Source organism: Pelodiscus sinensis, chromosome 12 (assembly GCF_049634645.1).
Source record: "Pelodiscus sinensis isolate JC-2024 chromosome 12, ASM4963464v1, whole genome shotgun sequence".
Classification (NCBI taxonomy): domain Eukaryota; kingdom Metazoa; phylum Chordata; order Testudines; family Trionychidae; genus Pelodiscus; species Pelodiscus sinensis.
In genome coordinates, this window is record NC_134722.1 from 31252798 (window position 1) to 31265873 (window position 13076).

Here is a 13076-nt window from a genome sequence, read left to right on the forward strand (position 1 = left end):
GGGGACAGGCTGGATCTCTAACCTGATAGCAGCTAGGGTCAGGAGAGGAGGGACCTCCCCTGATCCAGCAAATCCCCTCGTTCGGGATCAATCAGGAACCGATGGTGGCGTACCAGCAAGGTCCAACCTGTACTCTGGTATCCAGAATCTCTGGTTCACTAACTAGACTTAAGGCTGATAAGCAGATCTAAGACCTGGAAGTACTCTCTGTATGTGCCAATTAGCATTCCTTAGATCCGTGGTGTCCGGCACGCTAGCCATATTTGGCTGCTTGAATGTAGCTAATTAGCTATAGCAGTGGCTACAGCTTCAGAACTGGTTGGACACCTCGACCTAAGATGCAAAATATTAGTACCCTGAGTGAAGACTTTCTCAATCTTTAATTCAGAGCAGATTTTGGAATGCATAGTATTTGAATGGCAGTTTCTGGTGCTTTTGTTTACTCAACACATTAGACTTTCTCAGTGTTCTCATTTGCTATCAGCCAGTATCTTATCAGAGAGTCATCAGCTGTGTGTGGTAAAGGTTTGACTATTATAGAGCTATATTGACTATACGCTTTTTGTAATAATTCCAAAACAAACACTTTCTGAAAATCCTGTTAACCATTACTCTTGTAAACGTGGTTTTGTAATCAAAGCTGCCTTGTCCATAACATATAATGAGGTGAAAAATACATGGCAGTTAATACATTCTCAACTTGGAAACCAAGTTGTAGGGGTCTGACATATACCAACTCTTAAAACAGTCCCAAAATGCTTTAGTTTTTCTCTTATGAGAAGATTCCTCATAATAGCATTCTTAGTACATAACATCAGTAGGTATTTCAACACGTAATCTGAAAGCCATCTGAGAATAATTTATATTGACACAGTCCTACCTCTAAATTCTTTATCTTTGATAATATAATAAGAGCTGGTTGAAAAGTGAGATTGTGGGGGGGTTGGTGACATTTTATGCCATATTTTTTATTAACTATTATTTTTTCATATTTGAAAATCTTTTCAGCAAGCATTTTGGTAAAAATTATTAATTTTTGCAAAGATGATTTTTTCACAATGACAATTGTTCAAGAGAAGTTTGTTTTCATGGGGGCATGGGGATATGCTATGTTTGGAAGGAAAACTTTGACTAGCTCAAGGGATAATATTTTGCCTGCCTCAAGCAATTTCTAAAAGTTGTGGTTTGTGTGGCAGGGAACTTAGTTTCTTTGATAATTAGACCTGCAGAGCTCTGTGGGGCTGCCAGGTTTCTTGAGAATGTTTGATTGTGTGCCAGAAAAGAGAAGTTAACTGATTGTACCTGGCTTTTATCCTTGGTTCTTATCAATTAAGTTTCTTCAAGAGGAGACAATTTCGCTGATGTGCTAGATAGCTTGTGCATGGAATGTAAAGCGGTGTCAACACCTGTATAGATAGCTGCTGGACACTATTGGCAGGGCCACTGATAGTGGGGACAGGGAAGGGGTGAAAAAGGAGCTGTGACATTAGAACTCTGCTGTGTACTGTCTGGTACTGGTGGTCACTTCTTGCCTGTATGCCATACTGGTCCATACCCGCCCACTTTTACCTCTGACTTGATCCTAAGGCTTAAGCCAATGTGAGCAGCATCATATCCTAAATCTGGAGCAATTCCATTGACTTGAGTAAAGTTGCAGAGCTTGTAAATCAGAGCAGAATTTGGATCTTCTACATTAGACCTTTTGGGCTCCAGAAAGTGGAGACTCATCACTTGTAAATCATTTGCCTTAGCCATAGTTTCAGTGTTTCCTTGCATGATACACTGAAAGTAATATGTCTGTTAACTGCAAAATATTCAGTGTGTGCAGGAGATTAGTATTTGTCTGTTGTTTTTAAAGCTGGCTAAATAAAGAGGCACGTATACTGCATCTGGTTAAACTGGTGTATCTGCTAGTACTCACCTGTGTGTGCTGAGCTTTGGGGCTACCTTTTTAAGGGTCTGAATCGTGAATGCATCTTATAGGATTTGAGATTTTATTGAATGAAAGAACTACGTCCCCATCTTCCTCAGAATCAGTTTTGTTATGTTGAACAAAGGCATCTGTAAACTGTGTAGTTCTAGGACAGGTCTAGGGCAGAGGTCAGCAAACTATGGCACGCGTGCCATAAGTAGCACGCGAACCAATTTTCAATGGCATGCTGGGCGGGAGCTCAGCCTCATCCTTCCTCCGTGGCTGCAGGTTAGGCTGCGGTGAGAGGTGGCAGCGCTGGGGTTTCTCAACGGCACCTTTAGGTCGAGCCCGGGACCACATGGCTATGGCAGGAGTGCCTCTGACCACCCCAGAGGCATGGTCCCTGGCCAGGGAGCAGCCACCTGCCACTGCCTCTCAGAGCCCTGAGATGGAGCATGTCTCTGCCATGGCACTGAAGCAGATATAGAAAGTGAGTGTGGCTGCGTTGGGCTCTGCTGGGGCTACTGGCCTGGGGTGGTGGGTCTTAGGGAGCCTGGGCAGAGCCCAGTTCTAGGAGATAACATGGCTGAGGGGAGGGGAGCGATAGGAGGGTTCTGTTGGTGAAGGAGCTGTATGGGAGGGGAGCAGGAAGGGGGGAGAATCCCTTGTAGGGGATGGAACTGTATGGCAGGGGGGCTAGTGAGGGAGGATCTATTGTAGGGGAAGAGGCTGAGGGGAGATGAGAACTGCAGGCAACAGGCTGGGGGGGGGGGGGAGGGAAGGGAGGGTCCCATTAGAAGAGAAGCTGATGGCAGGAGGCAGAGAGGATTGTAGGGGAAAAGAGGCTGTACGGGGAACGAGAAATTTGTGATGCCTGTATCAGAGGATAGTGGTGGGTGTTAAATCTTGGCTGTAGTTCTGCTCCTCAGAGTATAATGGGGCTCTCGTGTCTTTGGTTATACCATTGGGGATATTGATGGTTTATTATTGTTTCTGGGAGACTGTTCTTTGTTCCTTACCCCCCATGGAAATGGCTGTGGGTTGGAGGAAGTAATGGTGCTTTGCAGCTGCATAACAGCCTGGATAAAGTTCAGCCTTGAGCGAACACAAACCTTCACAAAGCCCAAGTGAAGTGGGCTGGCCCTGAACCTCAGTCCTCCCTGTCCCTTCCCTTCACCCCATGAGGCTGGAGCACCAGAGGAGTGAGGTGTCTCAGTTGGGGACCAAATCAGTGAGGGTTGGGGCTTTTGGGAGGAATGTTTTTTCTTCTCACTTGTGTGGTCCCCATCTGATTTTTCTGTGGCTCAGTGGCCCCGATCCAAAAATGGTTCTCTACCGCTGCCATAAATAAAGAAAACATTGAAACCTTTTGTGTTGGACATAATGTTTTACTTAGTTTATCAAACTTCATTTTAAATAAACATAAGAAAGTTAAAATGCTTAATCTTTTTAATAATTTAAATTAAACCATTCTCCCTATCTGCAGCTGGTTCAGAAAATATGGTCAGCCTGCCCCTGGCATCCCCTATCCCCTCCTCCTCCCAGAACATAGATACATGAGTAAGTTCAGTCTTGGCACGCTACTTCGGAAAGGTTGCTGACCCCTGGTCTAGGATCAGAAATACTGGTAGATTGTTTATTCAATGTATACTTTCAAAGTGGGACTTTCTAAAGTCTACTGGACTTGATGGATTTTAATCCTAGAATGGTGTCCATGGCTGGTGGTTCTAATATGAATAAATAATAAATATCTTCATTCAGAGAATTGTCTCCATCTCAAGGAATGAGCAAAGTAGTAGGCCTTTTTACTTACCTTTGCAATAACAAGATAGTATGGAGTAACGATATTTGTGTAATGTTAATGAAGGCTGATGAGTTTAGAGAAATATGAGCTGACTGTCAAAAGATACTATGTTCCAGCCATACATCAGATAAGAAGAATAGGGATTCAGTAATCCTCCTGTATGACACAAATGGAATATTTGAATTTTGTAACTGCTTCTGATCTGCCTCAGAATCCTGCTGGTAAGAATGTGCCCTCTGGAATAGTAAATAACTTCGGGCACATCTACACTGCAACACTATTTCGAAATAACTTAGTCCGCATCTACACAGCAGGCAATTATTTCGAAATAGGTCAAAATACTGTCAAGCTGGAAGACTTCTCAGTCTGACTCCTGTAACCCTCGTTGTACAAGGAATAAGGGAAGTCAGAGGAAGAGTGCTGTATTTTGAAAGAAGTGCGGTGTAGATCCCTATTTCGAAATAGGATACGTAATTGACGTAGCTCAATTTGCATAGCTTATTTCAAGTTAAGCCCTGCAGTGTAGACGCACCCGTAAGTATGTGCTTAATTCCCATTTATGTCAGCGGCACTCGCAACAAAGCATAATCTTATGTACTTAGCTGAACAGGGATGAACTTAACGTTATGCTTAAATAAATGGTTGGCTGAACTGGAATTGGGAGAGGAATTTGGAATTGCCCCTCCCTTGTTATTTCTAAAGCTGCCTAACTTGAATGATGGAATATCATTTTTAATCCCATTTATTATGAGACCTGTGAGATGGTAACCTAAAGAGAGGTACATATTCAAATAAGCCTCATTATGAACAACAGTCCTGAATGTGGAGTAAGTTTAGAGCCAATTCTCAATGTTGTGACTTAGGCCTGTCTCTGTAGTGGGTTGACCCAAAACATCCTCATTGTTTTAAGAAATTTAGAACAGTCTGAGTATAGATTTCTGCAATCCTGCCTTATCTCTAAAACTGAGAAATAATGTGTTCTATGGACTCTCTAGATATCTCTGTCTCTAGATATCGAAAGGGAATGGCAGAAAGCAAATATTTTCCTGAGGCCAGAAGTGGTTATTTTTGTGTGCTGTGAAAATTGTGAATATGGGCCTGTTTTATTTTTTTTAAAGGGGCGGAGGTTGGAGGAATATTTGTGTGGGTCATGCAGACTGTTTTCCGTTATTTTATAAGTAATATAGCTGTATTTAACACAGTAGAGGGGTGTGTGTGGAAAATCTGATTAAACTGTGTGTTTTTTCTAAGGTGTTTTGATCTATTCTGTCCCATTTCATAGCACTTATGCCTTTTGAACATAAGAAATATGGAAGAAAAGGTTCATATACTTGAAACACTTCTTGTATCTCTTTCACCTGATGTCTTGAGATAGGGTGTATGTATCTGTAAATCAGCAGGGAAATGTGGCAAAGGCTATGCCCATTCGAGAAACAGAGAGCTTGATTCTATGAAGCTCATTACTTTTTGTGAATTCTGAGCTCCCTCAAGTCCTTTTTTAATTCAGTGAGATTTGAGGGCGCTCTGGCACCTGATTGGTCCAGAATGGTTAATTTCGTCAGTACCAAAGGAATTGGTTCCTTACCTGTTTTTACAATATTCTTTTTTCTGGTTGTGTTTCAATCCCAATTGTAGGACATTACAAGCTTGCTTCATACCATCTATGAAGTAGTTGATGCATCAGTAAACCACTCCCCTAGTTCCAGTAAAACTCTGCGAGTGAAGCTTACTGTGGCACCTGATGGCAGTCAGAAGAAGAAGAGTATTTTACTAAACCCTGCTGGTAAGAATGTGCCCTCTGGAATATTGCCAAAACATTTCCCCTCAAAGATTTAAGTTTTCATTTCCTAATAGAAGAATCAGTTATAGGGACATGTGCATCAGAGCAACTGATTCTGGGAGTGTTGTGATTTCTAACTGTCCATTGGAGGCCTCAGATGTGGCTTGAAATTGATCATTTCATTTTGTTGAATTATTTTGGATTCACAGTATTTACAGACTGCAAGCTACATGAAGGCTTTGTCTGCACTAGAAAGTTGTACCACCTTAACTATGCTGACATAGTTAAAGTGGTATAATCTTCCTAGTGTGAACACAGTTATATTGGTTTTTCCCCCTATACGGGAAGGGGAATAAAGCAGTTTTATATCAGCGTAACTGCATCCGCACTCTGGCTTGGCTTATAAAAATGTTTGTTTTCAAAAGCACCATAAACGATTAAGGATCATAAATCCCATTGACGTTCAGTGGGACCCCTAGATGCTTTTGAAAATGTTCATCTAGGAATCTAAGTGAGTTGGGTACCCAGCTCTCAATGAAAGAGGACAGGACTTGGGCCCCTAAGTCATTGCGGCAAATTTGAAGATTTTACCCGTAATGGTATTATGGAGCGATGCAGTCAGCAAGCCAATAATGAATATCTATGCACTTCTGCACATTTGCTGCTCAGAATAATATTGATAATATGAAATTACTTTCCTTTTTCATGGGTGCAGACTTGCAGAGCTCTGGGCAAAGAGCTGAGAGCAAAGCCAGTGAAGAACTGAAAAGCTCTGAAAAGAAGCAGCGGGCTTCTCTCAGGTAAGTGGAATGAGTCTCTGAGCTGGCAACGGGCCAACCTCAGAAGGCTACAGCTGCTGCTATTTTAATTAGAGGAGTCATGGGAATTTGCACCTTGAAACAAACAGCAAATTCCATGGCATTACTCCTGAGGTATTACTCCTGAGGGTGCTAGTGCCAGAGTCTATATCCAGGGAAGCCTAGAAAACTAGCTTTAGTGAAAGATGTTAACTGTGTCTCCAGCTCTTAGTCACAAACATTTTGCTTTCCCATCTCCTACCTCTGAGAACCCATTAAAAGGTTTGGCTGAACGTTTTCTTTAAAAAAAAAAAAAAAAAAAAAAAAAAAACCCACAACAACACTGCCGGCCGAGTATCACAAATGAAAAATGTCGTTGCTCAAGAGCAAGACCATACATTAATCTCCCCATTTTGTGGCAGTGTGCACCCCCTTTCCCTCCCATCTGTTTTCTTTTTCCCTTTGTGCTGTCTAGCTATTCTGTGGGATCCTTGGGCAGAGGGTCTTGTCCACGTCATCGGTGAACGTCATGCAGTCAAGTGGTGCTTTATTCAAAATGGGAAAGCATCTGAAAAAGAGGCTATGTCTAGACTATGGGGTTTCCCAGAAAAACCCTGCTGCATCCAGGGAACATGTCTGCCTTTTTTTTTTTTTTTTTTTTTTTTTTTTTTTCAAAAGAACAGATGCACTCCTTCAGAAACCCTGTCTTCCTCTTCCCACAAGAAGAAGGGCTCTTCCGAAAGAGGGGGCTTTTATGAAATTTGGCCCAGTGTAGATGGAAAGCATCTTCTGAAAAAATTGCAGAGCACAATTTGCGTACCATTTTCTGATAGATCATTGTAATGTAGACATAGCCAGGGAAATTAACATTGAATCATAATTGCTCTGGAGCCTTGTCGCCCTTAAGGTTTACTTAGGCCACGTTAACATGATTCTGATAGATGAAGGAAAGATGAGTAATTATATTTTAAAACCCCACCACCAATCCTATGTGCTCCTTTAATGGACCTTGGTCACTAGTTGTCAGCAGGGATCGATCCTTTGGGACCATTAGTGCCCAGCCCCAAGATCATCAAAGTGTCTAATGTCCATTAGCAGGGCTTGACGAACCACAGCGAGATCTACTCGCCAGCCCCGCACCGCACATGCAGCAGACAAGCACTGCACGTGCGCGCAGCACCGGTGAACGGGGCAACCGGCTGAAATCTACTCGCCATGAGCGAGTAGATATAATGATTTGTCGAGCCCTGTTCATTAGTATTAAAGTGTCTAATGTCCATTGCTTTTAGCAGGAGGTAGGTACCTTTGGGGCTCTGGGCACAAAAGCTCAAGCCCCTATACCTGAGCTGACGGAGTGAGTTTATGAGATGCAGTTAAGCAGCAATCTTTCACCCACTGGACCGAAGCATTCGTTTCTCTTTCTGTATATATAAAAGTGCCTTTTCCAGGCACTGGCCTCATTAGCAGGTTGTAAGCACAATTTGTTTTCAAAGAACAAGAAGAAAACCCACCCCACTGTGGCAGTAAAAGACCAATCAGCTGGCTTAGATGGGGAAAAGCTTCCACCTCTCCTCACCATGATCCCATGAACATAACTCGCATATCACATGATCAGGTCTTTGAGCACTGGGGATGGCTGTCTTGATTAGTTCACACAACAGTACTGAAGATAACAGTCTGCTCCGAAGAATCCATGCCTCCCTTCCACTTCTGCCAGTAGACTAGGGTCTCACTTGAATTTCCTTTCCTTCACTCCATTCCCGGTGAACACCAGAACATGGCTTCCCCCTCAGAGGGCAGACAGCAACCCATCTTTACCCTGCTTCTAGTTCTACCTCTTAATTAATAGACACTGCCAGTTCTAGTCCTTGCTAGCACTTTGTACCACATCCTGACCTGGGCTCTGAAAGTGGTCTGCCCCTTTTCTGCCACTCTCCTAGCCAAAGAGAAGATGGGAACGGGCAGCAGAGAAAGGGAAGAGAGGGGAGGGGTTGAGCAGAAGGGCAGGAAGAATTACTCCTTCCAAGAGACTCCCAACCCATCCTGCCTGCCAGTTGCCAAAAATAATTCCTCCTCCTTGCCACGGGTCCCCTTGTCAACTCCTATCCCCTCCGGAAGTTAGCCAATCACTGGGTAACATCTACCTACAGATTAGCAAGATTCCTGAGGATTATGACATTCATTGTAAATCTTCAAGGAAAATTAATTGGGAGGAGGGGGGCAGGAGAGCAGAGGATTTGGTTTTTGTTTTTGTCTCCAAATGCCCTTCATCACTTGAAAAAAAAAAAAAGTCTATTGTTTTTCTGTGGATTCCTGCCTATGTGACTGAGGGTGCATTCATTTCCAAAGAAGTACAGACACAGCAAGTTATTTTATGCACAGCTGCAGGTACAATTGCAGCCTTCTAGAGATAAGATAAAACAGACCTTTTTGAAGTCTCTCCCTGAAGGAATGCACAATATTATTTTGGATGCCAGTCTAGAATAGGCCTTGTTCCTCAGAAAATGTCTAGTCATGTCATTGGGAAGGTTAGCAAAGAGAAGCACGTATTTGCCCCATTTTCACATCTTCTACCTTCTTATAGACAAATGCTGCACTGAACAACAGAGTATGTGATCGTCAGTTGAGACAGATCTGTCAAGGACAGATTTCATAGTGCCTATTACTTAATTTATTTATGCAATGTACAAAAAATGCTCCCCTCAGTTTAGAAGTGTTATTTCCATTGTTCAGATGGGTAATTAAACAAAAGTCCTATAATCCTTTAATGTCTCCTAATATAGACCCACTGCTTTGGTCAGATCCTCTCTATGGTCACTGTATATGTTTGATTAATATGCAGTTGTTTTAATGTTCAAGATAGGGCAAAAGGGAACATTCATTGGGGCTGAAGTGCCATAATAGTGACATCGACACACAAGTAATGATTGTTTCTGTGGCTGCAACTTACAGTTATAGTTTTGTGCTTCCTTGACTTAACAAATATTTTTATCAGAGTTCAACAAATGTCAGTAGGAGAAGTGTTCAGGTTCAGGTCCAGGTTCATTTGGGGAGGGAGAGTGGAAGCAGGGACGAGGAAGAGCCCAAAAAAGTAACTTGGGCCTCCCTTCTCTGGATTCGACAGAAATACTCAGAAATACTTCAGAGTAGTGGGTCCAGATTCACAGATCAAAATAACAGGAAAGAAAATGAATTCTGCCTTTTTACCTGTGATGACTGGTTTTTAGCACAAAGGCTCTTTTTGGGCTCTTGGCTGAGTACTTGAGCATGCTCTTCAGGGTGGACGTTTCCCCAATGTAAATACAAGTCCACAGTTATTTGCATAGTTGTTTGAATGTATTTGCATGAAGAGATATCTTAGCTGGTTTAAGATGTAGAGCGCAGAATCTGTTCAAAAGATCTTCCTCCAATTGAATTGAATATGGTGCTGCTTCTGAATAAGACAGGGCTGTATTCTGAATGGCAACTAATCCCATTAGAAACCACCAGTCAGAGTTGCACCAAATAAGCCAAATAGTCATATTTACACCAAATAGTTGCACCATAGTTTTCTATGGGACTCTGTTCCCTTTTTGCTTGTCTGCACAAGATGGCTGGAAGGCTCCCTTGGATAGCACTCCCAGCCAGCTCATGTTACAAGATGGGCAATAAGCAGTCCATGGGGCTGGCAGCGGTTCACCAGGGTTAGCTCCTGGCAGGCCACTTGGGCTTTATTTACCTTCACCTCCACAGATAGAGCCGTTTGCAGCTCCCATTGGCAGGGAACGGCAATCCATGGCCAACGGGAGCTGCAGGCAGCTGTATCTGTGGACATACAGATAAATAAAGCATCGACAGCCCACCAGAGCTTAACCCTGGCAAACCACCTCCAGCCTACATGCTGCTTATTGTTCACCCCTATATTAGAGTCTTCCTAGGCTGTTCTAACCAGAAGCCAGGGCTAAGCAGAACATCAGGCAGCCATCTTACTAACTTTCCTGAGCTGCCCTGAGCCAAATGTGGACACAACAAAAAATCTGGCCCATGTGTCTATTGCAGGAAGCAGCAAAGCAGCACCAAGTTTCTGTGTACCTTGGCCAAATGGCTAAGCTTGTGAAAGTCTTCCTCACGCTCATCAGTGGCAAGGGACGAATGTGGGAGCTCTCCTTTGGAGTTACAATGAGATTCTGACGTGAGTGAGAGACGTATATTTTCATGAGCCCAGTCTCCAGGGAATTACAAGCAAAATTCAGTTAGTAGTCAGGTTAAAGCTGATAGGGATGTTCCTGCCCCTAAGATGGCAAAAATGTTCTTGTTGATGGGATTTCATATGTTGGATGCTATGGGCTAGAGCTGTAGTAGTCACTGAAGCAGTGAACTAGCCACACTCAACTGGCCAAATAGCCACGTGTGGCTAGTGGCTAACATGATGGACACCACAGCTTTTACATGTATTGCTAATATAAGTATCCAGATTTATGGTTGGTTCACCCTGCATATCTCTCAAAATAAAAATAGCATTGACATCAAGAACACCATTCGCAGATAGCTTCATGGTTTGGCTGTGTTAATGCCATGCCATTTCTGCTGCTGTTTATACTTGCTTTTGGGCAACAGGGAAAATGCTTATATAAAACAAAGCTCTGAAATATCTTTCCACTCTGCCACAGATACGGAGTCTCCATTGGTACATACTAGCTCCTTGCCTCCCCTTCACCCAGCCCTGTTTAAACAGTTTAGCCCTAGATTATTTAAATGTCATGTTCATTTGTGCTACTCAAATTGAGTATCTTATTTCGATGCTTTTTCATTTGGTGCTGCCTACAAATTTCAAAATAAAGTGCTATTCCGAAATGTCCCTTACTCCTCGTAGAATGAGGTTTACAGGGATGTCAGAATAGCGGGCCCGAAATAACATGCTTGCTGTGAAGACTATTTTGAAATAAGCTACGCAATTTGAGTTATGCAACTTATAGATTATTTCAAAATAGATTATTTTGAAATAATTCCCTATTCTGGCATCTTCTTTAATCCTCTTGCAATGAGGTTTACAGGAAGCTGAAATAAGAAGCCCATTATTTTGAATGTATTTTTAAATAACGGGTGTGCTGTTGAGAGACACAGAATGCTATTTCGGGGTAACGGACGTGTTATCCCAAAATAGTGCCACTGTGTAGATGTACCTATACTGTTCAAAGACATTAGCACATGTCTCTTTTTCAGAAATACACATTCTTCCACCTTGCAGAAGATTAGTATCAAGTGTGTGATGCCTGAATGCTTCCATGTACAGCCACTCGCCGACTTACAACCGTCCGTACTTACGACCAACCTCCCATTATCCCCATTATAATATTTTCAAATTGAGAACCGTGTATGTCAAGTTTTTTGAACAGCACGTTTAAGATTATTTCCAACTTACGACCAAATCGTAAGTTACGACTAGGTGTTCCGAATGTAACCCTTTCTTAAGCCGGGGACTGCCTGTATTTGCAAAGGAGCAGGCAGGGGATGGATGCCAGAAACGCTAGTGGTCAGAAATATTTTAAGTTCTCTTTGACATTGGGGCACATCTCTCATCAACATGTAATTGCTTCACTGCGTATATTTGCTTTGTTAATTGTCATCTGACATGTTAGAAAGCTGTTACAGTTAAGGGCTGTGATGGTACTAGCATAATTTTTCTCCATTGTCTCACTGAGCGATGGAATTCATTACAGTACCCCTTTTCCTCCTCCTTCCCTCCCCCCAACAAAATCCTGGTTCCCAGATAATTGTATGCAATGCTGCTAAATTGTGCTGGACCAGAAACAGTTATTTGTTCACTGTCTGAACCATACTGTGCCTTCAGTGCATGCATGCAGCTTCTATTGAGCTCCACGAACGGTGGCAGATCAGCAGCAATATATGGCACTTGTCTGCCAAACTGTAGCTGCTGAAGCTCTTTGATTTGCGTTCCTACACGTTACGCTGCCATAACTGCAGAATTCCACAAAGATCCCGATTGAGTTTTGTCTGGTGTATGGGCTGATTAGTTACCAACACCAGAAAAAGCTTTGGTAGTTTCCTGTTCTAGTTCCTTACGACAGGTTGGTACGTTGGCTTCTGTCACTCCCAGTGCACCAAGGTGACTTCAGCACCATATCCATTAAAGTTTTGTGACTTTCCAAGCAGGCAGTGTTACCTGCAAGAATATTTGTGTTTATCGAAGCAATGTAGATGTAATCCTGCAGATGTATCTAATGTCCTGAGATAGATTGGAGATTTTTAGCAAGATAATTGTAGAGATCCCTAATGAGACACCAATGTCACACACAGAGCTCAGTCTGCTGGTCCAAACCAGGAAAATACTTCCTACATGCTTGTCTCCAGTGGGACTATTCAGATGATGGAAGATAAAGTTTAAATACTAGGCTGAATTGGGGCCAGAGCACTCTGCGCCATGCAGAAACCAGCTTGAATTCTTATTTTGGAACCAGCCTGAATTCTTGGCCTCCCGCTGCCTGAGGGTGTTGAGAGCAGAATCCATCCCAGGGTCTCAGAGATGGAAGTGCCTTTAAATAAAGTTGCAAAGCTGAGCAAGAAAAGGAGTCAGGATTATGGAGCCGGAGGTTGATCTGACTTTATTAAACATATTTTCGCAAACATTATCTCAGATTTTTCCACTGACACCTTTCCCCCCAGTTTCCCTCCAGTAGATACACCTGCCTACTTCCCTGAAGCAGAACCACATGAGGATTCAAACCATTTATCTAACACCAGGATCATTTCACTGTTGCCTTGCAGAGCTGGGAGCAGCCATGT

General features: G+C 42.8%; 1 protein-coding gene across 2 annotated transcripts in view; it reads left to right on the forward strand.

The window, feature by feature from the left end:
- The window catches only part of NKD1 (NKD inhibitor of Wnt signaling pathway 1), a 192377-nt gene that overhangs the window by 164765 nt on the left and 14536 nt on the right, over nt 1-13076 (forward strand). For both annotated transcript variants that reach the window (XM_006121141.4, XM_006121139.4), the window contains 2 exons: nt 5352-5499; nt 6212-6296. In XM_006121141.4, coding sequence (XP_006121203.1) covers nt 5352-5499; nt 6212-6296 — 233 coding nt within the window. The remainder of the gene's footprint in view (nt 1-5351; nt 5500-6211; nt 6297-13076) is intronic.